Genomic DNA, 26,820 nt, shown 5'->3' with positions numbered 1-26,820 from the left:
TCTCACCCTTTTGCCCAGGCTGGAGTGCAGTGGCGCGATCTCGGCTCACCGCAGGCTCCACCTCCCGGGTTCATGCCATTCTCCTGCGTCTGCCTCCGAGTAGCTGGGACTACAGGCACGTGCCACCATGTCCAGCTGATTTTTTTTGTATTTTTAGTAGAGGCGGGATTTCACCATGTTAGCCAGGATGATCTCAATCTCCTGACCTTGTGATCTGCCCGCCTTGGCCTCCCACTGTTGTTTTTCACTGGAATTATTGCAGTTGCCTCCTTGTAGGCATAACTGTCATCTTTCCCACATCTATTTTTTTCACAGTAGCCGTAATGATTGTTTTAAATTATTTTGTGTTGTAGCCATAATGATCGTTTTAAATTATTTTGTGTTGGGTAACATGACAGTTTTATTGAAAGCCTATCAGTAGATTTATGCTGCATTCAGGGTAGAAGCCAGAGTTCTGGTGGCCTACAGAGGTATGCTTTGGTGCCTTGTCACCTCTCTGACTCCATCCTCCACTCTTTCCTGGGCTTTGTGCTAAACCTACACTGGTCCCTTGGTTGAGCCTTTAAACATCTTGCCTCATGGCCTTTCCATCTATTTGCTGGTTCCTCTGTCTGGAATTCAATAATGCTGTTATTTTTGGTGCTTTGAAAACAGAAATTTCAGGAATTTCAGAAATTCTTGCCAAATCTAAGAAAATAAACCTTACCTCCCCCCAGCAGGAAATATTATAGTATAGGAGTTAAGAGCTCAGGCTCAGGAGTTAGGCAACTCTGTTTAAATCTTAATTCTGTTAAGTAATTTCCATCAACTTTGAATGAATTACCAGCTTCCCTAAGCCTCCATTTCTTCATCCATAAAATGGAAATATTAATACTTGTACCTAATTTATAAGATTGTGAAGATTAAATGAGGTCATGTGTATAAGACACTTGGCACAATGTGTGGCAAGTATTTCTATTCAGTAAATATTAGCTGAATTAGTTGTTATTGTTTATAATATAATTTTTGGTTACCACTTTTCAGTGAAATATAGGTAAGCTCTTGGGTTTCCCAGATTATTTAACAAAGGAAACTATCATTTTGTCTCTTGGTTTTAGAGCAAACTTATCTAGAAGAGAGGAGCAGAGGAGAATGAAGTAGTAATTTGTCATATTTTCATTCATATGTTGTTATGTGGGCCATAGGAAAGTTGGCAAATCCATGAATTTCAATTTTATTATATATTTCTTGTCAAGAATACTTCATTAGTACAAAGCATATGTATTTTGATTAGAAGTCTTGGAGAAATTAAGATCTTAGGAAAATATTAAAATTTTATTTGGGGTATTTATGTCCTTGTATAATAATAATGAGATACATTTGCTAAAAGCTATAGATGTTCCCATATACATTCTTACTCGGTTTTTCATGGAAATTTATGGGAATGTTCACTGTTATTCCTATTTCACAATCAGAACTGAACTCTCATTCTTGAGACTTAAATTCTGATGGTATTTTTTCCATTATATCATAACTGATAGTAGCATTGGGCACTGTGAGATTTGAAAATGACTGCAACGTAGATTCTCATCTTCAGGCTTATAGATAGATATATGTGAAGTCAGTTAACTCTAATACTTGGTAGACTAAATGGACCAGTATATAAGGAACTCTGAGGAAGAAGTGCTTAATTCTACCTAGGCCAATTAAAGAAAGATTCTGGAGGAGGTAACATTTGTTTATTTTAAAGGATGAGCATAATTTTTGCCTCTGCGAGTTGGGAGCTGCCTGAGGAAAGTCATATCATTCACAAATGAGAAATAATATACGATAAAGTTCTTTTAACTGGCTACCACTGTATTTATACTTACCATTTCTTTGTTAAAACTTACTGACTGATATCCATATGCCTAAACATTGCAGCTAGTAGGCCACTTCTACTAAGCTCACAGTTCTGTTTCCAACAGTTGAATTGCAGACCTACCAAAAGTTATTTGTATGTGTTTTCTACCTGTTAATGCCTGTCATATGCAAAACCAGAATATCGTTGCTAAGATAACAAAGTTGAATACTTTGGAAAGACTCAATGGCAATGCCCTAAAAGGATGGTTGTTGTTTAATTAGATGGGGGTGAGACAACTCAAAGACTGAAAGAAAAAAAAAAACTAAAAGGATTTTCTACTCAAATTGCTTTGCAGTTGACTTCAAGTTTTTGGTTCACTCTAAAGACAGTTTGAAGTCTTAGATGACACATTACGGATATCATTTATGCAAGAAAGACAGCATGGATTTATAGTCATGAAGACATCATCCAAAGAAATAGACTAGTCTTCACTAAAGGATGGATAAATAAATATACATTTATGTCTTGTATGATTAAATTAATGCATTATTTATGCCTATGTGTTATATTTTTTGATTACCTATTTCAGTCAGCCTTTTTGGTTAACCAAACAAATACTGGTTCTGATTGCATTAAACAAAAGGGCCTTATTGGAGCCATAATTTCTTGGAGAGAAGGCATTAGTGGAATATGGAGAGGGTAGCAGATAAGACTGGGAAAGTGAGCTGGGGTTACAACGTAAAGGATTTGTATGCCAGGCTGAGTTTGTCCGTTGATGGTGATGCAGTTTTAGGGAAGTGATGACCTTTCAGACTGTATTTTGGAAGATTCTTGACAAATTAGAGAGGCTGGGCAAGAAAACTAGGGCAGTGGCAGTGAGACTGGAAGTAGAGCAGATCTGAAAGAAATTTGGAGAATAGAATTGATAAGTCTTGGTGTGATTTACTGGATCTAAGTACTAAGGTAGGAAGAAAAATCAAAGGTGGTGCTAATGATGATAAATAGCTAACATTTACCAAGTGCTTACTGTGTGTGTGTTTTTTTTACTGTTCTAAGTCCTTTAAATAACATAATTTCAGTCATCCTAACAGTCACATAAAAATGTACTACTACCCACAGGTCCTTATGCATAAACCTCCAAAACTGCAAAAAATGAAAACATAAATTTTAAGTTTGTTGTAGGCACATTTGGCAACAGATGACCTGCACTGATGGGAGGCTATTTGTAGTCTTTATCTCACTTAACTGTAAATGTGTTTTTTGTTTTTTTTTTGCAGAAATAATTTTGTGTTTGGTTATGGAGTGCTGTCCCAGACCTGGTGGGAGTGTTACATAATCCATAATATTATCTTCCTAAAATATGAAAAACTTTTACTTTTCTTCTGCTAGTAGAAATGTAAATTAGATCAAGCCATTGTGGAAAGCAATTTGGTGATTTCTGAAAACCTTAAAACAATTACCATTTGACCCAGCAATCCCATTATTGGTTATATACCCAAAGGAAAATAAATTTGTATCGTAAAGATACATGCACATATATGTTCATCGCAGCACTATTCACAGTAACAAAGACATGGAATTTTCTGTTTGTTTTTCTCAGACCTCTTAGGGTGAAAAAAATACGAACAATTTTGAAATTTGGGTTTAGGCGAGAGATAATAGACCTGTATTAATAATTGTTATTTGGGGGCCAGGCGCGGTGGCTCACACGTGTAATCCCAGCACTTTGGGAGGCCGAGGCGGGCGGATCACGAAGTCAGGAGATCGAGGCCATCCTGGCTAACACGGTGAAACTCCGTCTCTAGTAAACATACAAAAAATTAGCTGGCGTGGTGGCGGGCGCCTGTAGTCCCAGCTACTCGGGAGGCTGAAGCAGGAGAATGGCGTGAACCCAGGAGGCGGAGCTTACAGTGAGTGGAGATCGCGCCACTGCACTCCAGCCTGGGTGACAGAGCAAGAGTCCATTTCAAAATAATAATAATAATAATAATAATAATTGTTATTTGGCTAGGCACAATGGCCAACACCTATAATCCCAACACCTTGAGAGGCCTAGGTGGGAGGATTGCTTGAGGCCAAGAGTTATAGACCAGCTTCAGCAACCTAGCTACCCCATCTCTACCAACAACAACAAAAAAATCAGCTGGGCCTGGCAGTGCATTCCAGTAGGCCTAGTTACTTGGGAGGCTGAGGTGGGAGGATCGTTTGAGCCCAGGAGTTTGAGGCTGCAGTAAACTGTGATTGCACCTGTTCCCTTCAGCCTGAGCCACAGAATGAGACCTCATCTCTAAAATAAAAAAAAATTAAAAAAAAAAATACAGATGAAGAGACTGAGTCATAGAGAGAAATCACACAAAATATGTGTCAGAGCTAGGGTTTGAACCTACACAGTCTTAACTTTTCAAATGTGCATTTTAGACACTACACTATTCTGCCTCTCTTTCTAGCCTTTGTCATTGGGAAAATGATATCATTAAACTTATTAAGGGATCTAAAGAGCGGAATTAGGGGAAGCCGAAGAAGAGGGAGAAAGCGTAGTAGAATACTAATTTAGATTGGTCTAATTTGAGCTATCAATGGAAAAAGTACAGTAGGAAGCCAGAAATATTTTGGTATATTTATAATGCACATACTGGATTTCATCAGATCTAAGGTGCCATCGTTGTAACATCATAAATACCAATTTTAAAAATTAAATAAAATTATGGTGCAGTATTTATTTTTATCCCATAAGTTTCACCCACGCCCCCGCCACACACACACAGTATCATTCTCTGTGCTGCTTAGAGTATATAACATTGCTTGCTTGGGATTTTCTTCTGCGTCACTGGTAGGCATTCTGCAAGCTTTGATTTTGGCACTTTCTTGATCTTACCATAAAATATCAACATAAAGTTTTCAGACAACATCCAGAAGAAATTTTATATAATAGTTAAGGTCAACAAATATGATTCCAACAACGTACATAACTCAACTGAAGTGAAAACAATATAAATAGCTGTGACTGGTGTCACATGTGGATGATAATGACAACCCAGTCATGTCTGCCACCTGGCCAACATCAATTATACAAAGTCATTGATTTTAAGATTCATTGATTGTAGAAGATTTCAATGACATTGAAATGTGTAGGAAATGTGCATCTTAGAATTGTTAAACAATAAGTAGTACTTTTGCCTCTGAGAATTGGAAGTTGCAGTAATAAAGTAAGATGCTAAGGCATGTAAGTGTTTTTAATAAATACATGGTTTTCAAGAGTTAATACATGATTGAAGAGGTTTAGAATCAATTCTCTAGGGAAAAATTGAGAGAAAGATTTTGTCTTGAGCATTTCCTATGTTTAAGAGTTACTTTATGAAGAAAATGTAAATACTTCCCCTAATTGTGAATTTGTCTTTTATAAATGACAATCTAGGTGCCACATTTCACAAATAGATTAATTTCTCTCGTAAGTGTTAGCCTGGTCTTTTTTACTGGTATAATTAATTATACTATATGCTGAGTACAACTAAAAACTCTGAGTATTATGTGTAAAACACAAGAAGACTCTGAAAGGTGGAGAGAATAAGGCAGAGGAGCTAGGGATCTCAGGACCCAAATAATGACACAGCAGTAGTTCGCTGCCTTTTCTTTTAGCCTCATATATTCCATAATTAGGGCTGAAGAAGCTGATAACCCAGAAGTGCAATGGCCACAGACAAAGAAAGCGCCAGCAAAAGCCCAATCTTTTAAATACTAGTAGAGGGACAGCCTAGCAAGACAGAAAACTTTTTGAGAATAACTATTCTACTTCAACCAAACACCACAGAAAAAAACACTGGTCACACTCATACCTGCAAAGGCCAAGTAGGGATCCTAGATTTCCATCCTCACCAAGCTGTTATGAGGCACCCTAACACCTCCTCCACTGGAATTGTGTCAAATTAGGCCAGGTACAGAGTTGGGACTTTAATTCCCATAGAATGGTTAACTAGCCTTTCCCCAACTTGTAGTGTTACTGGAGACCATGTGGGAAGCCAAAACTTCTACATTTATTTGGGAGTAAAGAGGAGTTTCTGTCCTTCCCTGCTAAGTGGCATCAGAGGAGTCCTATTGGAGAATGAATACTTTCACCACTTCTAAGCAGTAAAAAAGCCGTTCTCTACCTATGCACCCCAACCCCCAGCACCCAGGGGTATTAGTAGAGGCTACATGGGAGCAGTAGCTTCTCAGCCAGAGACATGTCAGTGGAGGTGGAGTGGAGAGTCAGGATTCCCACCCAGCCCAGGGGAATCAAGAAGCTGCCCCATCTGTAGTTTAAATGGAGGACAAGTGGGGAACCTGAACATCCACCCGCAACTTGATGAAATGAGATGGCACCTCACTATCTTCATCTGCTGGAGCAAGATCAAACAAAGCCAACTAACACAGAAAATTTAAGTAACATCTAGAGTCTTATAATACCCAAAGTGTGCAGATTTTAATTAAAAATTGTCTGGCTGAGTGTGGTGGCTCACAACTGTAATCCTAGCACTTTGGGAAGCCAAGGGGGTGGATCACCTGAGTCTAGGAGTTTGAGACCAGCCTGCGCAACATGGCGAAACCTCATCTCTACCAAAAAAAAAAAAAAAAAATTAGCCAGGCGTGATGGCACATGCCTGTAATGCCAGCTACTCGGAAGGCTTAGGTGGGAGGATCACTTGAGCTGGGGAGGTCATGGCTGTAGTGAGCTGTGATCATGCCACTGCACTCCAACCTGGACAACAGAGTGAGACCCTGTCTCAAAAAAAAAAAGAGAGAGAAAATTGTCATGCTAGGAACCCAGAAGATCTCAAATTGAGTGAAAAAAGACAATTAATAGAGATGAACACCAGGATAACAGATATTAAAATTATCTGACAAAGATTATAAAGCCAGCTATCTTAAAATGCTTCAACAAGCAATTATGAATGAGCATGCCTGAAACAAATGAAAAAATAGTCTTAGCAAAGAAATAAATAGAAGAACCAAATAGAAATTTTAGAGCTGAAAAACCCAGTAACTAAATTAAAAACTTCAGTGGATGATAGGCTCAGTAGCAGAATGGAGGAAATAGAAGATTGAATCAGTAAACTGATAGAACAATAGAAATTGCCAAATCTGAACAGCAGAGAGAAAATAGGCTAAAAATGAACAGAGCCTCAGGACTGCAGCAAAAGAGCAAACATCTATGCCATCAGATCTCTCGGAAGAAGTGGAGAAAGAGGGCATGGCTGGAAAAGTATTAAAAGAAATGGTCACTGAAAACTTGTCCCAAATTTGGCAAAAGACATAAACCTGAAGATTTAAGAAACCTAGTAAACTCCTAACAGGATAAACCAAAGCAGTCCACACCAAGACATGCCATATGCAGACTTTTGAAAATTGAAGATTAAAAAATCTTGAAAGAAATTAGAAACTATACCAGAGGGGGGATAAATAGTTTGAATGACAGCAGATTTCTCATCAGAAATCATGGAGACCACATGTCACATTTGTTAAGTACTGATAGAAAAGAACTGTTATTTTTAAGAAAACTTTCAAAGGTCTGAGGTCAGAACTTTTGTTTGGATTCATAATGTTACACAGTATCTTTCATTGGGATATAGAACTTTCAAAAGAAAATGGGAAAGTGCATTTCTACTAATGAGAAATAATCATAAGATTATTTACTATTTTGCATTTTGTTGCTCAGAGACTTGCTAATGAAAATAGCATTTATTTCTGAATAGTGTAATGTTCTGCTTAATCTTTGAATAGTTCGGATAGTTTAGTTTTCATAATTTCTCCTAGGATGGCTTTGAGTAAGTTATTCAGATTTTCAAGAAGCATAACTATTACAGTGCTATTTTGCTGACTTTCTGATTTTTAAAACTTTGTATATTGGTTAAAATAACTTTTTGATAGTACTTTTTCTATAGTAATGTATTAGTCCAGTCTTGCACTGCTATGAAGAACTACCTGAGACAGGGTAATTTATGAAGAAAAGAGGTATAATTGACTCACTGTTCCACAGGCTGTACAGGAAGCATGGCAGGGGAAGCCTCAGTAAACTTAGAATTATGGCAGAAGGCAAAGGAGAAGTGTGCACGTCTTCATATGGCCAGCAAGAAGAGAGAAAGAGAGCAAAGAGGGAGGTGCTACACACTTTCAAACAGCCATATCTCGCGAGAACTCTATCAGCACTAAGACAGCACTAAGAGGATGGTGATAAACCATTAGAAACCACCCTCGTGATGCAGTCACCTCCCACCAGGCCCCACCTGCAACACTAAGAATTGCAATTTAGTATTAGATTTGAGTGGGGAGATAGAGCCAAACCATATCAACTGAATAAGAAAATATACATTAAATTTGGACACTAAATATATTTAGCTCTTGCTGATAATTGCTTTCTTTGTCTCTCTTCACTAAGTTCTCATTAGCTTCTAGTTTAAAAACAAAGTTTTTCTTAAATTTTTTCTTAAAAGATCAAAATTTTTAAATGAGCTATTTCCTTTTCTTAAATATTTGCTTCTGTGGTTTGGTTTTTGACAAAACTCAGAAGATAGTGGAGACTATCAAAATTTGTCTTCCAAAGTCACTTAACCCAGAATCTCACCTGTTTATCTAATATACCATATTCACATTGCAACCAATAGCTTTGTTAACTTTACACCTTTTGTTAGATTTTCCAGTTAGCACATAAATAATTTTGTAAAAATCCTTTTGGATCATGTCTTGATTTGGAAGCTTACTCATTTATCTATCTAAAATTATCAAATCAGAGTTTCTAGAGTATTATAAATCTCAATTAAATCTGTCAGATTACCATTTTTCGTTTCTACAATTTGTTAAGAATTTCATGGTTGGGCCCGGTGGCTCACACCTGTAATCCCAAGGTGGGAGGATTGCATAATGCCAGGAGTTTGAGACCAGCCTGGGCAACAAAGGGAGACCCCATTCCTAAAAATTTTTTTTTTTTAATTTAGCTGGGTGTCATGGTATGTTCTTGTATTCCTAGCAACTAGGGAGGCTGAGGCAGTTAGGATGGCTTGAGCCTAAGAGTTCAAGGTTACAATGAACTATGATTGCACTACTGCATTCCAGCCTGGGCAACAGAATGAGACTGTCTCTTCAAAAATAAAGATAAAAAAGAATTTCATCCTGTACTAGGTGGCATCTCTTATGTTGACTACCTTTAAATTGCTTAAGGAAATTATTAAGTATTGTTAAGAAAATATAGGCCTGATTTTCCTTACCCTGAAGCACTCAATAGGGTTGTTCATTTGAAATGTAGCCCAATCTTCTAACTTTCAGTTTGGAACACCTATGTGAAAATTTGTTTGTTTGTTTTTTGTTTTTGTTTTTCTTTCCAAGGAATCTTAGAATAAGTATGGCATATTTTTCCTAATTAACAGCCACACAAGTAGCTTCTAATACCCCAGTTTTTGTTCTGAAGGAAATCTAGATGTTTGTTTTCAATATCTCCAGGGTCTTTCAAAGTGAAATTCTCATATTCCAGATAGCCTGTAGTTTGTTTAACATTATCTTAAACATTGCTTTCTTTCTTTTTCTTTTTCCCCCCTTTGAAATGGAGTCTAGCCCTGTCACCCAGGCTGGAATGCAGTGGCACAATCTCGGCTCACTACAACCTCTGCCTTCTGGGTTCAAGCGATTCTCCTGTCTTAGCCTCCAAATAGCTGGGATTACACGTGTGCGCCACCACACCCAGCTAATTTTTTTGTATTTTTTTAGTAGAGTTGGGGTTTTGCTATGTTGGCCAGGCTGGTCTCGAACTTCTGACCTCAGGTGATCTGCCCACCTTGGCCTACCAAAGTGAAACATTGCTTTCTAAATGTGATAATTTTGCATATGACAACAGATAGTACTTTAATTTTATTTTTAACTCATTTAAACCACATTGCCCTGTAAAGTTATTTTATAAATTAGATTTTAGTTAAGTTATATATATATAACTTTAACTAAATAATATATAACTACAATGTATTATACTCAACTATATCTTTGAATGTCACACAGGTGTCAACAGGCAGAGGTGGGAACTGAACCCGAAGTCTGCAGAGCATAAAAGTTTCCGCTTTTTTCACCCATCCAACCTTTGAATTGCTTTTGGAAACTATTTATGGTGGATAAGAATTAATCCACCATAGGATTAATCAATCCGTGAGATTTTGTTTATTATTATTTATTATTATTTTTTCAAATGTGCCTTTGTAACATTTACATTTGCAAGTAATAGTTCTAGAGTGCAGGAGAAGTTTGTGAATTGTGTGTTTGCATGCACTCATACATACATACATACATACATACACACATACACACATACATAATCTTTTGGCTCAAGGATTGCTTTGGGCCCTGCTTCCTGCCAGCAGTTTTGGTATTTTACTCTGTTAGTTTCTCTTAACATCCTTCCTGTTTATATAAATTCTATATTGTCTGTATTTGGCTTTGACCTGGTATTTCCTTGAAACTCTACTTCCTGTACTTCAAGCTGCAGCTAGTCTGAAATATTCCTTTTATTCTCAATCTTTGTATCCTTTGAATGATTTGTGATACCCAAGCAGAATAGATGTATTTTTATGTAAATATTCCTAATTGTTTGGAATTTTGCCTAGGAGAATAATTACATATTCTCTCAGCGCATAGCACAGCAAGACTCCACTATATCTTACCTTTCTGCTTTAGACTCATTTATTTATTTGTAGTATATGAGGAAATATTCTTTTTAATTCTGTTACAGGACCTACCACAGCTTTACATTTATTTGTGTATTTAATCTGACTGTCTTACTAGACTATAAACTTTTTGAAGGGAAGTTCTGTGTTTCTTTTTGTTTACCTTTATATTCCTTGTATGTAACATAGTGCCAGATGCATCCTAGACACTCCATAAATATTGGTTGAATTAATGAATACGTTTGAAATACCAGCAAAGAATGTACATAAGCAGTTCACAAAAGGAGAAATACAAATGCCAGTAAATATATCTAAATATTTTCAGTCTCATGTGTAATCAGGAAATATAAATTAAAGCAATGACAACATGTTTTATCTTCATGATGTTGGGAAAATTTTAAATTGTTGATTTCAACTGTCTATTTAAGTGCACATCTATTAAGAGAATAATATTAAATGAAGGTATGAACCAGACATACTATGGAATATTTTTCAGGTGTTAGAAGGGAAGAGTTACATTATACTTCATTTAGAATAATCTCATTAATTTGTGCTTTACGAAAAGAACCCCAAAAGTGATGGTGTATATATGTTTACACACATAAAAATTTATGGCAGAGGTACTGGAAAGATTTTTGCCCTACTGTTGATAGTGTTTATCTCTGGGGGAGGGAACATAATAGTAGGAGAGGAATAAAGGAGTTCTTTTTTCCCTCTGTGGACGTGTACTTTTTTAAAAAAACTATTTTATAATTAGAATATTTTTATATAGTCTAAATATGAAGGAGCTAAATTGGTTAGGAACATGAAGAAAAAGACCCATTCTTTATATATGGAAAAATAAAACCAGGGATACCCAAATAAAATGGTTTAATTTAGAACTACAAGTAGTTCTATATTGTTGGCGCCTAAAGTGTGATGCCGGAAGAAGGAGGAGGCTGAAAAAGAAGACAAGGCCAGATCAGTGAGGGCTGTACATGATCTTTTCTCCTAGCATGGTAGAGCCATCCAAAAATTTTTTAAGTTAGAAATTGACTTGGGTAGGCTGGGTGTGGTGGCTCACTCCTGTAATCCCAGCACTTTGGGAGGCCGAGGCAGGCGGATCACAAGGTCAGGAGATTGAGACCACGGTGAAACCTCGTCTCTACTAAGAATACAAAAAAAAAAAAAAAAAAAAAAAAAAAAGATCCACGCGTGGTGGTGGGCGCCTGTAGTCCCAGCTACTGGGGAGGCTGAGGCAGGAGAATGGCATGAACCCGGGAAGCGGAGCTTGCAGTGAGCAGAGATCACACCGCTGCACTCCAGCCTGGGTGACAAAACGAGACTCTGTCTCAAAAAAAACAAAAAGAGAGAAAGAAGAAATCGACTTGGGTAATAGATGGTTAGTTACATCGTTCAGTAGATGACTCTGGGAAATGTGCTGTTGACATGATTAAAGAGATTAATAACCTTTTTGTATCTGAATGCCTTTGGCAGGTTTGATGAAGCCCATAGATACTTTCTTAGAATTGTGTTTTGGATGCTTAAAATAAAATACAGAGTACGCAGAAGCCAATTATATTGGAGTGCACTCATCAAAATATTTAAAAAATATATTTGTAGTATAATTATCTGTCTGCTTCTTTAGTAAAATATTAAATAAAAAGACTTAGTGGTGGGTTTAATAACTACTCTAATTTTAAAATAATGATAAGCAATAATTTAATGTATCTGTGTTAATTGAATTTTTTATGAACCTTCTGAATTTTACCCCTGAACCCCAGCTTAAGAACTCTTGCTTGTGGGATGAGATTGGGAGCACAGAGACCAGTAAAGAAACCAGTCCATATGGAGATAATGAGAAGTCTCAGTGGAGGTGGATCCTATGAGACTTTCTAATTATTATTAAAAATTAGCATTTTAATGAAATACTTTCTAATTATTATTAAAAATTAAAATTTTTATATTGGTAAAGCAACGTATGTACATTATAGAAAAATTAGGAAATATAAATTTAAAAAAGAAACATGCTCTAGATAGTTTTGTTTTTTGTTTTTTTTGTTTTTTTGGCTTGATCTCAGCTCACTGCAAGCTCCACCTCCCGGGTTCTCGCCATTCTCCTGCCTCAGCCTCCTGAGTAGCTGGGACTACAGGCGCCCACCACCACGCCCGGCTAATTTTTTGTATTTTTAGTAGAGACAGGGTTTCACCGTGTTAGGATGGTCTTGATCTGACCTCGTGATCCGCCCGTCTTGGCCTCCCAAAGTGCTGGGATTACAGGCGTGAGCCACTGCGCCTGGCCTGATAGTTTTTTCAAATTTAAATAATGTGTATACTGCCCTTCATTGCTGCTTTATATAGGAACTTTCCTCATTGGTTATGCATTTAGTTTTATTTCAATGATAATATCTTTTGCTTAACTGTTTTCCCTTTGGTTTTACAGGTTTTTGATTGGTCAAGGAGCACATGTAGGGGCTGTCAACAGTGAAGGAGATACACCTTTAGATATTGCGGAGGAGGAGGCAATGGAAGAGCTACTTCAAAATGAAGTTAATCGGCAAGGTAAAATAAAAAGCAACCTAAATGGAAAAATGTTTTAGAAAGAATATGATACTTTTCCTGCAGAAATATTTGTTGACATTGAAGGACAATCATAATTTCATGAAAAAAATGAATTCAGCTTGCAAAACAATAGTACAGTATGTTTCTGTTTTCTAAAATATTCTCCACTCTATCTTTTAAGTATTTTTAAAGTTAAAAGAAATGTTAGAAGCAGCAGGATCAGGCATAAAATTATGTGGAAGTAAAAGTTTTGGAGCAAAATAAAGCAGGCAAAGGGGATAGAAAGTGCACAGGGTAAGTGGCACATTGCAAAGTTAAATAGTGTGGTCAAGAAGGCTCACTGATAAGGGGTCATTTAAGCTGAGATGTGAATACAATGAGGGAATGAGTCATGTTGATCTGGGAAAAGAGCATTCCAGACAAGGGGAGCAATGAATACAAGAATGGGAGGGTGTCTTGTATATGCAGAGAAGCAGCGAGAGGCAGAGCAGAGGAAGAGGCAGGAAGGAGATGAGGTCACAGAAGTAGCAGGAGGTCATATCACATAAGGCGTGGTGAGCCATTGGGAAGACTTTGGCTTTTAACCTGAGTGAAATAGGAAGCCAATGGAGGGATTGAGGCAGAGGATTGACATGATTTGATATACTTTTAGAAAGGATCTCTCTGGCTCTTGTGTTGAAAATAGATTGTAGGAAGACAAGGACAGAATAGGAGAAGGGTTAGGAAATAATTGCCATAATCCAGACAAAATAAGGTGATTTATTTTTGACTGGTAGTAGATGAAGTGATGAGAAGAGATTGGATTATGGATATATTTTGAAGGTTTGGCCAAGAGGATTATTGAGTCATTAGCTAGAAGATGTGAAAAAAAGAAGATTCTAAGATTTTTGGTTTGAACAAATGGATGGATGAAGTTCCTATTTGAGATGTGAAGATTGTAAGAAGAGTAGGTTTTATAGGGAAATATTAGGGCTTCATTTTCAGGCATGTTAAATTTGTTTTGCGTGTTAGATATCCAAACTTGAATATGCGAGTCTGCAGTTACAAAATGGATATGTAAATTTGGGAGGTGTTCATTTATAGATAAGAGTGATTGCTAATGGGCACAGAGTTTCATTACTCAAGAGTGATGAGTATTCTAAAGTTGATTGTGATGGTGGTTACACCACTCCTCACATTTACTTAAAAAAACCCATTTGAATTCTACACTTTAAATGCTATGTAAATGCTGTGAATTATATCTTAATAAAGCTGTGTGTATGTATATATATGTATGTATATATAAAATATGATCCAGGCTGGGAGCAGTGGCTCATGCCTGTAATCCCAGCACTTCGGGAGGCCAAGGCGGGCGGATCACGAGGTCAGGAGCTTGAGACCAGCCTGACCAACATGGTGAAACCCTGTCTCTACTAAAAATACAAAAATTAGCCGGGCGTGGTGGCAGGCGCCTGTAATCCCAGCTACTCAGAAGGCTGAGGCAGGAGAATTGCTTGAACCCGTGAGGCGGAGGTCACAGTGAGCTGAGATTGCACCACTGCACTCCAGCCTAGGCAACAGAGTGAGACTCCGTCTAAAAAAAAAAAAAAAAGATCCAGCAACTCCTCTTCTAGAAATTTACCATATATATATATAATTTTGTTTTGTTTTGTTTTTTGAGACAGAGTCTTGCTCTGTCACCCAGGCTGGAGTGCAGTGGCGCAATCTGGGTTTGCTGCAACCTCTGCAGTCTGGGTTCACTGCAACCTCTGCCTCTCAGGTTCAAGTGATTCTCCTTGCCTCAGCCTCCCGAGTAGCTGGGATTACAGGTGCGTGCCACCGTGCCTGGCTAATATTTTTGTATTTTTGGTAGAGATGGGGTTTTACCGTGTTGGCCAGGCTGGTCTCCACCTCCTGACCTCTGGTGATCCTCCTGTCTGGGCCTCCCAAAGTGCTGGGATTACAGGCATGAGCCAGCACTCCCAGCCTACCCAAAAGAATTTAAAACAACTCAACTCTTTGAAATTGAATAATTTGTACAAACATGGGTGTACAAATTATTCATATTAGCCAAAAGATGAAAGCAAACCAAGTGTCCATTGATGGATGAATAAATAAAATGTGGAATATATATACAGTGAAATATTATTCAGCCTTAAGGAAGGAAATCAAACATATGCTACAGCCTGGAGGACTTTATGGTAAGTGACATAAGCCAGTGATCAAAAAAAACCAAAAATAAATGATTCTACATATATGAGATACCTAGAATAGTCGAATTCATAGAGAAAATAGAATGATGGCTGCCAGGGGCTGGAAGGAGGGGAGAAAAGGGAGTTGTTGTTTAATGGCAGAGTTTTTCTTTTGCAAGATGAAAAAAGCTATGTAGATGTGTTACACAACAATGTGAATGTACTTAAGAACTGTACACTTAAAAATAGTTAAGACCTGTAATCCCAGCTAAGAGGGGAGGATCCCTTTAGCCCAGGTGTTCCAGGCTGCAGTGATCTGATCACATCACTGTGCTCCAGCCTGGGTGACACAGTGAGACCCTTTCTGAAAACAAAAAAAAGTTAAGATGGTAAATTTTATTTTTGTGTTTATTTTACTACAATTAAAAATTAATGTATGTATGTATGATTACTTCTGCAGTACCTTTGGGCAGGACTCACACACACACACACACACACACACACACACACACACAAAATGCCACATGTGATTTTTGTTATAGTCCATTAGGCAGTGATCAAACAGGTATTATTAGAGCTGTGTTTTACTGAGGTCAAATTATAGAGGAATGATATGAAATATTGATGTAGAGGGCTGACTCCTGCTGAAATGTGCTTCATCAGAAAATAGAAACTAAGGATTAGAAAGGAATAGAAGGTAAATAAATTCCATGAAAGGAGATTTTTATTCCTTGGGATTAGGAAAACTAATGACTGTGGGTTTGTTTTGTTTTGTTTTTGTTTGTTTTGAGACAGACTGGAGTGCAGTGACACAATCATGGCTCACTACAGCCTCAACCTCCCAGACCCAAGCGATCCTCCCACCTTAGCCTCTTGAGGAGCTGGGACTGTAGGCGCATGCCACCTCACCTGGCTCATTTTTGTATTTTAAGTAGAGATGGGGTTTTACTGTGTTGGTCGGGCTGATCTTGGACTCCTGAACTCAAGCAGTCCACCTATCTTGGCCTCCCAAAGTTCTGATATTACAGGCATGAGTGACCGCATCTAGCCAACTGTGGGTTTGTTTTAAAAAAAAACTATCTTGACCATGAAAACTGAGAAAATGAATACCTGAAATAGAATTGAGGTGTTATAAAAAGTGATTGAAGATAACTAGAGCCTAAGAAAAACAAGAAATGCAATAGAAAAGTGGTTATAAACTGGAGCTTGAATAAGCACACAGAAGAGCTTTCAACAGCCATGTTCTAGACTAGTGTTTTAGAGTCATGGGATCTTCTAGAGTTGAGTAAACTAAAGAATAGGTATAAAGCATCACAACCTAGCAAGAAGAACTTCCCTGCCCATTTTGCTGTGATGAGTGCTCAGATAGCTCAGATAACAGTTTCCTGTCAAACAATGGTAATTCTTTAAAGTAAACGTTTAAGTCTCATATTTTTTATCTGATATTAGCAATTGTTATGAACTAGAAAAGGCATGGAGTTGTACTGAAAATTTCTTGCATTTGGTTTCCTTCTGTATAAGGGAAATTGTTAGCGTAACTGTAAGCAGGGCTGATTTTAGTTTTAATGATTCATTTAGTACGGATTAATGTGCCAGCAAATGTTCTATGTGCTGGGTGTTAACAATAAAAAAAGCAAGACAATCCTTCTTAAGGATTTCACAGTCTAGCAGAAGTGTCAAACGAAGAGAGCTTCACAATACAGTGTGCTATGTATTAAAATATATAGGAACAGAATGTTGTGAGAGAATAGAAAAAGCTGTAGTGAGGAAAGGTTTCAGAGTGATGACATTTAGAGGGAGTTGGCTTGGCAAAGAAGGGAACTGGTGGACAGAAATGGCGGGGTATCAAAATGTGCAAAGAAAAGGAGTTGGAAGGCCAAGCACAGTGGCTCATGCCTATAATTCCATTGCTTTGGGGGGCTGAGATGAGAGGCTTGCTCGAGGCCAGGAGTACAAGGTTACTGTGAGCTACGATTGCATCACTGCACTCCAGCCTGGACAACAGAGTGAGACCTTGTCTCTCTCCTTTTTTTTTTTTTTTTAAATAGGAATTGGAGACATACATAGCATATGTGGACTGGAAGACAGACACATTCATTGGGACTGGAATTGAGACGCAAAGTCAGAGTGGGATTTGTAGGAGATGAGGCCTGAAAAGATAGGTCAGAGCCAGATAGTGAAGGATATCTATTTTTGTAGGCATTGGATAGATGCAACAAATATCTCCAAGCAATAAATTAATTTGATTGGATTTGGTTTTTAGTATAAAGCTGATGGCAACTTGGAGGATGAAATAGAATGTAGGATATATGGTGACACGCATTCCTTGAAGAAGATTCTCAAATTAGTCCAGGTGAAAGATGATAAGAGCCAAAACCTGTTACATTTGAAATGAAGAACAAGGCTGTCTTGAGGAAATGTTGAAGTAAAATTAGAACAGTTTGGTAAAGAATTGAATGCAGATATGAAGGAAGAATTAAGGCTAACTCACTAAAGTTTCCAGTTGAAGAAGTGATGATAAGATGAGTTCATGTAGGAAAGTGTGAGATGAGACAGTACCAGACTGAGGGACTACATGAGTATATATTGGTTTTGTAGTACTAAAGGACATCTAGATGACAGTGGTTGGTGCATTGTTAGAACTTAGGATATGTAAAGATGTGAAAAGTAAATCTAGGAGAACCATAAGGAGGGGGAATTCTGGGAACTAGTAGATGAGATGATCCTGGAGATGAAAAGCTAAGTGCTAACACTGATAATAGTAGTAATGACAATAGCTAACTGTTATTAAATGCTTATTATATGCCAGGCATTGAGCCAAGAGCTTCACATGCATTTCTTCATTTCACCCTCATAGCAATTCTATGAGGTTTATACTACTGTTACCCCATTTCCAGATGAGAAAATTGAGGCTTAGTGATTTACCCAAGATCATACAGGTAGGAAGTGGTAGTGCTATAGGTCTGTCCTAAACAGTATGACAGATATCTTGAGCCCACATTCTGTACCACTGTACCATACTGCATTTTATTTAAAATGTCTCTTATATATCTCTAGTTGTATTAGTCCATTCTCATGATGCTGTGAAGAAATACCCAAGACTGGGTAATTTGTAAAGGAAAGAGGTTTAATTGACTTATAGTTCCACAGGGCTGGGGAGGCCTCAGGATACTTACAGTCGTGCAGTCATGACAGAAGAGAAAGCAAACACATCAGGAAACTTACAATCATGCAGTCATGACAGATGGGAAAGCAAACATATCCTTCTTCACATGGTGGCAGGAGAGAGAAGTGCCAAGCAAAGTCCCTTTTAAAACCATCAGATCTCATGGGAACTCACTCACTATCACAAGAACAGCAGCACTGGGGGTAACTGCCCCCATGATTCAGTAACCTCATACGGAGTCCCTCCCATGACTTGTGGGGATTGTGGAAACTACAGTTCAAGATGAGATTTGGGTGGGAACACAGCCAAATCATATCATCCCACTCCTGGCCCCTTCCAAATCTCATATCCTCACATTTCAAAACACAATCATACCTTCCCAACAGTCCCCCAGCGTCTTAACTCATTCCAACATTAACCCAAAAGTCCAAGTCCAAAGTCTCATCTGAGGCAAGGTAAGTCCCTTCTGCCTGTGAGCCTGTAAAATCGAAAGCAAGTTAATTACTTCCTAGACACAGTGGGGGTACAGGCATTGGGTAAATATACCTGTTCCAGATGGGAGAAATTGGCCAAAACAAAGAGGCTATAAGCCCCATGCAAGTCTGAAATCCAGTAGGGCTGTTATTAAACATTAAAGTTCCAAAATGAGCTCCTTTGACTTCATGTCTCACATCCAGGTCATGCTGATGTAAGAGGTGGGCTCCCACAGCCTTGGACAGCTCCGCCCCTGTAGCTTTGCAGGGTACAGCCCCACTCCTGGCTTCTTTCATGGGCCAGCGTTGAGTGTCTCTGGCTTTTCTAGGCACACAGTGCAAGCTGTCAGTGGATCTGTCATTCTGGGGTCTGGAAGACGGTGGCCCTCTTCTCATGGCTGCACTAGGCAGTACCCCAGTGGGGATTCTGTGTGGGGTCTCTGACCTCACATTTCCCTTCCACACTGCCCTAGCAGAAGTTCTCCATGAGGGCTCTACCTCTGCAGCAGACTTCTGCCTGGACATCCAGGCCTTTCCATACATCCTCTGAAATCTAGGCAGAGGTTCCCAAACCTCAGTTCTTGACTTCTGCACACCCATAGTCCCAACACCACATGGAAGCCACAAAGGCTTGGGGCTTGCATCCTCTGAAGCGATGGCCTGAGCTGTACATTGGCCCCTTTTAGCCAGGGCTGGAGTAGCTGGGACACAGGGCACCAAATCCCAAGGCTGCACACAGCAAGGGGGCCCTGGACCTGGCCCATGAAACCATTTTTCCCTCCCAGGCCTCCAGGCCTGTGATGGGAAGGGCTGCCTTGAAAGTCTTTGACATGCCCTGGGGACCTTTTCCCCTTGTCTTGGCGAGTAACATTTGGTTACTCGTTACTTATGCAAATTTCTGCAGCCAGCTTTAATTTCTCCCCAGAAAATTGGGTTTTCTTTCACATTATCAGGCTGCAAATTTTTCATACTTTTATGCTCTGCTTCCTTTTGAACACTTTGCTGCTTAGAAATTTCTTTCATCAGATACCCTAAATTACCTCCCTCAAGTTCAGAGTTCCACAGATCTCTACGGCAGGGGCAGAATGCCACTGGTCTCTTTGCCAAAGCATAACAAGAGTGACCTTTGCTTCTGTTCCCAACAAGTTTCTCATCTCCATCTGTGACCAACTCAGCCTGGACTTCATTGTCCATATCACTATCAGCATTTTGGTCAAAGCCATTCAGTAAGTCTCTAGGAAGTTCCAAACTTTCCTACATCTTCCTGTCTTCCTCTGAGCCCTCTAAACTGTTCCAGCCTCTGCCTGTTAACCACTTTCAAAATTGCTTCCACATTTTTTGGGTATCTTTACAACTGTGCCCCACTACCCGATACCAAATTACTGTATTAGTCCATTCTCATGCTGCTATGAAAAAGTACCTGAGAGTGGGCAATTTATAAAGGAAAGAGGTTTGACTCACAGTTCCACATGGCTGGGGGTCCTCAGGAAACCTACAATCATAGTGGAAGGGGAAGCACAATCATAGTGGAAGGAGAAGCAAACACGTCGTTCTTCACATGGCGGCTGGAGAGAGACGTGCCGAACAAAGAGGAAAAAGCCCCTTAAACCATAAGATCTTGTGAGAACTCACTCACTATCACAAGAACAGTAGCATGGGGGTAACCATCCCCATGATTTAGTTACCTCCCACTGGGTCCTACCCACCACATGTAGGGATTATGGGAACTACAATTCAAGATGAGATTTGGGTGAGAACACAACCAAACCATATCATTAGTAGTGGTAACATTTCTCAAATTATCTAGGTATGAAAATTATTGTTTTAAGTTTTTTAAACATTCTTTTGGCTTTTCTTATTCTAATACATTTGATCAGTAACTAGTTATGCTTAAGTAAATTGCCTTGGAAAGTAGTAATAAAGAAAGTAATTATTTTCTTTATTCATCTAGGGACACATTAATTTTTGAATCTGTTGCTGACTAAATTCCAATCTAATTTTATTTATTTTAATCTAAGAGATTTGGTTATATTTTAATCTAATATTTACTGCTCTTAAATCGTAGCGACAGATGTTAGTCTAATCACTTTGTTATACCCAATTTAGTTTTATTATATACTATTTTCATTGTTTAAAAACCTTGCAGTTGTAGTAGGTGGTTAAGGACCAGTTAAATGCATTATAAGATTTTTTTTCTTTTAAAACAGAAATCAAGAAAAGAGAAGCAGAATCATAGACTTCAAACTGATAATGATAATTAACACCTTAGTGTTTATCCCTGATCTAAACACTTTATATGTATTAATTAATTTAGTTTTCAGAACAACCATATGGGATAGATATTGTCATCACTCCCATCTTACAAATGAAACCAGAGCATAGCATAGATTGTCTACCCTGAGGTAGTACAGCTAGTAAGTGGTGGATCAGAGATTCAAATCCAGCCAGTCTCGGTTCAGTATCTGTTTTCTTAACCTATCTTACTAATATCCAAAGAAGCTATGGCTTTCTCAGGATCACTGGCTAGTTAGTCAAAGCACTGAAATTAGAAAGCAAGTCTCCTAATACATAGTACAATTAGATTTGTTTTTTCTTCAAGTTCTTGATGAGCTAAGCACGGTCTACATACTCTAATTGGTAGTATTTTAAAAATTCAAGAACAAAAGAAAGGTTTTTCTTTTCTAATTTAATTTTCTTAAACATAAGGAATTGCCCTTCACGTTAACTTTACACTTGGATTCTTTTTATATATGAATCAGATGTGAGCACGATTTGAAAGCTAAAGAGGGTAATTGCTTTGTCATTAGATAAAGATGGCATGAAATTAGATAAATATAAAAGAAGTAGGTTTTTTTTTAACTTGAAGTTCAAAGGAAACAGAATAGTAAAAGACAATAAAAATCAGAATGTTTAAGATTGTAATGAAAGGAGGAATAAAAATAATAAAAAGCTACCTGTTTTAAAAGACAGTAAGAGAGTAACATTAGAAAAGCAAATCTAAGATAAATCACTTAATAGAAAGGTTATTAACATTAGGCATATCTTAAATAAAATGGGCTGATTATCTTTTGGTGGGAAATTTTTGATACAAGTAAAACTGCTTTACTATAGAAATGGTAGCATTTGATTTTTATAAAAATTATAATAGGTTGTGTTCATTACATATATAGTTTATACAATTTATTGTTTTCATAAGGTCTATTTGGAAAATCTTGTTGCAAGTTTCCTTCAAATGCAGTAATGAGATATTATAATCTCTAGTTTGAAGATGACTTTCTCTATACATGTGTAATCTTGGAGTTTTAAAAATATTTCTGAATTATTGTCTGCTTTTTAAAAGCTGAGCTTCAGTTGAGTAATGAGCAGTTTAGTTGTCTTGGAAAAAATGGTAATGTGCTAATAAGCAGGCAAAATAAAGATACAGTTCAGGTAGAGGATAGTAGCTGGCATGACAGCAGAGACCATGATGTACTTGGGGACCTATGTGGAGGTCTAGATGGTTAGAACACTAGATGATGGTAAGGGAGAAAGACTATAGATGAAGTTAAAAATGCACTGAGACCAAGTCATAAAAGGCTTTGTCTTGTATACTAAAGAGCTTGAGCTTTGTCTTACAGAAGCAGCCATTGACAAATTTTATATAAAGAAATGACATCATATTTTATTTTTTCCAGTCCAGCAGTAGATTGAGGGATGAATTAGAAGGGACTAAAGACTGAATGAGTTAAGGGCTGGTAGTAGTAGTCAAAGTGTGAGACATAAGCTATGAACTAGGATAGTGATAGGGGCCATTTAGAAGACAGTCTAGAAGTGGCAACTCCAAATCTGGTAACTAATAGGATGGTGTATTAGTCAGGCTTCTCCATAGAGACAGAACCTGTAGGATATATGGAAGGGGATTTATTAGGAGCAACTGACACAGAATCACTGCAAAGTCCCACAATAGGTCACCTGCAAAATGAAGAACCAGAGAAGCTGGTAATCTGGCTGGCTCAAAGCCAGTAGTGTGTCTCAGTCCAAATTCAAAGCCCTAGAAGCTGGGAAACTGACGCTGCAGTCCCTGTCAGGCCTGACAGCCCCCCAAGGAGCCACTGGTGCAAGTCCCAGAGTCCAAAAGTTGAAGAACCTGTAGTCTGATATCCAAAAGCAGAAGGAAAAAAAGGTATCCTTCTCCTGAAGGGAGAGATCAAGCAGAAAGAGCAAATCCTCCTTTTTCAGCCCATTTCTCCCAGGTGATCGGATTGTGCCTGTGCACATCGAGGATGGGTCTTCCTCTCCTAGGCCACTGACTCCCATGTCAGTCTCTGGAAACACCCTCAACTGCACCCAGGGACAGTGCCTCACCAGCCATCTAGGCATCTCTCAATCCAGTTAAGTTGACACAATTAACAATCACAGATGGGGTGAGAATAAGGTAAAGGGAGAAATTCAGATGACTTTCAGGTTGCTAGGTAAGTGAGGGCACTTAGTGTAGGAAAACAAGACAGGCAGCAAATAGAATGGTTGGGGAAAAAGTTGGTTAAGATTTTATCATTGAGTTTGAGATGCCCATGGCATATTATTTTATTATTTCCCTAGTTCTCTCTCCTACAGGCTTAGATATCCCACTGATTACTTGATATCTCTGACTAGATATTTGTTAGGCATCTTACACTTCACATTTCCGAAATTGAAGCTTTAATTTTTTTCAGTTGCTCAGACTGAAAACCTCTGACTGATTCTCGACCTCTCTTTTTCTTCTGTATCCAAACTAACAGCAAATTCTCTTGGTAAGCCTTGAAAAACCCAGAATTCAACCACTTTACTGTCTGCACTGCTACCACCCTTGTTCAAGTTACCATAATTGCTTGCCTAGATTATTGCAGTAGCCTCCAAGTGGGTATCTCAATATCTACTCAACTTTTCATCCTAAGTGATCCTCTTAAGTCAGATCGTGTCACCACGCTCATTGTCCTTACTACTCTGTAGGGACCCTGTCCTTCTAAACAGAACATTCCTAGCAGGCTCCCACTTTAGAGCCTACCGGTACTTCCCTCTGCCTGGAATGTTCTCCCAGTAGTATGGCTGTCACTCACTTTATTTCTTGTTGTAATGTCATCAAAGAAGCTATTTTTTACCAACCTATATAAAATAACACCCCTTCTCATTACCCTTTCTGTTTCCTTTCCTTGCTTTATTTTTCTTCACAAATGAATCATCTTCTGCCATATAATAAGTTCACATCTATACCTGTAGCATCTAATGATGTACCTGGCAAAATAGTAGGTGCTCAGTATATATTAAATGTATGGATGGATGAATGAAAAATCTTGACCAAACAGTTGTATACATGGATATGGATTATAGGAGAATCTTAGCTGAGGAAATGTGTGTGTATGTGTGTTCTTGTTTTATATTTGTTCATTCATTGTTCATTTAGTGAACATTTACTGATCTCTCTGTACTTTGCTTTTTTTTTTTTTTCCTTTTCTCTGAGGCAAAGTCTCACTCCGTTGCCCAGGCTGGAGTGCAGTGGCGTGATCTTGGCTCACTGCATCCTCCATCTCCTGGGCTTAAGTAGTTCTCCTGACTCAGCCTCCCAAGTAGCTGGGACTACAGGCACCTGCCACTATGCCCGGCTAATTTTTTTTTTTTTTTTTTTGTATTTTTAGTAGAGACGGGGTTTCACCATGTTGGCCAGGCTGGTCTTGAACTGCTGACCTCAAATGATCTGCCCATCTCACCCTCTCAAAGTGCTGGGATTACAAGTGTGAGCCAACGCACCTGGCTCTGATCTCCCTTTGCTTTGTATCAGGTATTCTACCAGACAGTGGGGATAAAAGATAAAAAGGCTCATAGACTTGTGGAGTAAGGCAGATTGTAAATGCATTGTGGTGTGTGCTGTTTATTAAATAGCAAGTAGTCAAAGCCATAAGACCACATGAAATCATTCAGGAATTTCAAGAGTATCTTTCTTTAGTTTTTTTTCCAAAGTGTTGAGCTCTTTGAAGGTAGGAATTAGAGGGTCCTATTCATTTTTGTATTCTTCCCTTTTTTTATTTGTTTTTTGAGACAGGGTGTTGCTCTCACCCAGGCTGGAATGCAGTGGCATGATCATGGCTCGCTGCAGCCTTGACCTCCTGGATCAAGCGATCCTTCCACGTCAGCCTCCCAAGTAGCTGGGATTATAGGTGTGAGCCACCTCGCCTGGCCTCTTTCCACTTTTATCACCTCAACCTAGGGTAGTGCTTAGAGTAAGTGCTTTTAAATGAATGAACATTTATATAACTTACTAAAATTATGAAAATAACTTTAATGGTATGAAGAATGTACTATGTTGGAAAAGGAAATGAAGGGAGTTTGCTAGAGAAATAATCTATTTTAAGGTATGATATATTTTAGATGAAGACAGGACCTCCAAGTTGAAGCATTCAGTAAACATTTGTACCTGCTAGGCTAGATTTCATAGAACAGATCAAAACAGTAGATAGAAATTTGAGACTTATTCATTATAATTGTTAAAAAAAAAAATCTAGCCCAAAGGATGCTTATACCTTAGGAAATGTTCAAATTTTTAAAAAACAAGAAGAGTAATCAGGAAGGAAAAATAAGATCAAAATAGTATTGTGAAGCAAAAACCAAGTAATAAGTAGAGAAAGTTAATACAATGTCTACAATATCCCCACATTTTTTAGTTTAACCAACTTGTTAGAAGCAGCCCATTTTAAAAAGACATACTTTCACTTCTAATTTTATTTAAACTTGACATGTTTTGGATAGTTTTATTTCCCAACATAGAACAATTTTTAAGCAAAAATAAAAACAATTATTTTTATTTTATCAGGGGTTGATATAGAAGCAGCTCGAAAGGAAGAAGAACGTATCATGCTTAGAGATGCCAGGCAGTGGCTAAATAGTGGTCATATAAATGATGTCCGGCATGCAAAATCTGGAGGTACAGCACTTCACGTTGCAGCTGCTAAAGGCTATACGGAAGTTTTAAAGTAAGTATTGTTTTTTACAGAGTTGTTTTTCTATTTTAGTTTGTCTTCTTTATTCATTGTTCCTTTTCTTAAAATACCCGCAAACGTTATTTTGAAGCAACATAAAAGAGTTCTTTAATGCCTGTTTTCAGGAAGAAAGAGAAAAACTACTTTGAATATGATTACTTTTGTTCTAAAATTCTTTCAACTCTCTAATTATTAGTATTTTTTTAATCAGTTGTGATTTTCCAGTAAGTTGAATTTAAGTGTCAGTCACCTATTCTGTGTTACCTTTTGGCCTAATAAATCACTACAGAGAGTCATTTTGAGGTTCCAGATTGATAACTGGTTCGTGAGTCTAAGAGCAATGTCCTGTGAACATACCATCAATTTTGAGAGCTTGATTCCTGCAGAATATTTATTTACATGTAACTTATCTTAAATACAGTTTTCTTTTTTACTACATGAACACTGGAACTTAGTACTATTAGCACACTATAAAATATTAAGCCATAAGCAACTTTGACTCTACAGGGCTGTATATTGTTTAGCAAATTTGCTTGGAACAAAGCTTCTTTATGTTGCAGTAATATTTTTACTTCTGCAATGCAAATGTTGGCAACTATATGAAGAAAATTTTTCTGTGTATTATTCAATATATAAAATTATTCTTATATGTATGTGAAAGGAAGTAAGACCAGCACTTAGCAAAATCTACTGCACCTTTTATTAATATATTGCTTCTAATTCACTGGAGCTTCTAATATCAATCTTTCTTATTCCCACTCATTAGTAAAAGCAGTAAAGAATATATGAGTCACCTTTCCCAGGTTTCCTCCTGTTGGGTGACAGAGGCTCAGGCAGTCCTCCCACCTCAGCCTCTCTAGTAGCCGGGACTACAAGCATGTGCCACTACGCCCACTTAATTTTCATATTTTTTGTAGAGACAAGGTTTCACCATGTTTCCCAGGCTGGTCTTGAACTCCTGGGCTCAAGTGATCTGCCTG

General features: G+C 38.0%; 1 protein-coding gene across 5 annotated transcripts in view; it reads left to right on the top strand.

Annotated features, from left to right (window-relative positions):
* Nucleotides 1–26,820, top strand: part of PPP1R12A (protein phosphatase 1 regulatory subunit 12A) — a 168,756-nt gene that overhangs the window by 78,165 nt on the left and 63,771 nt on the right. For all 5 annotated transcript variants that reach the window (XM_054441789.2, XM_054441791.2, XM_054441788.2 and 2 more), the window contains exons 3-4: nucleotides 12,923–13,041; nucleotides 25,675–25,834. In XM_054441789.2, the coding sequence (XP_054297764.1) occupies nucleotides 12,923–13,041; nucleotides 25,675–25,834 (279 nt within the window). The remainder of the gene's footprint in view (nucleotides 1–12,922; nucleotides 13,042–25,674; nucleotides 25,835–26,820) is intronic.

Source organism: Pongo pygmaeus, chromosome 10 (genome assembly GCF_028885625.2).
Source record: "Pongo pygmaeus isolate AG05252 chromosome 10, NHGRI_mPonPyg2-v2.0_pri, whole genome shotgun sequence".
NCBI classification, from domain to species: Eukaryota; Metazoa; Chordata; class Mammalia; order Primates; family Hominidae; genus Pongo; species Pongo pygmaeus.
The sequence above is the reverse complement of the archived record's forward strand: the minus strand, read 5'-3'. Positions and strand labels throughout refer to the sequence as shown.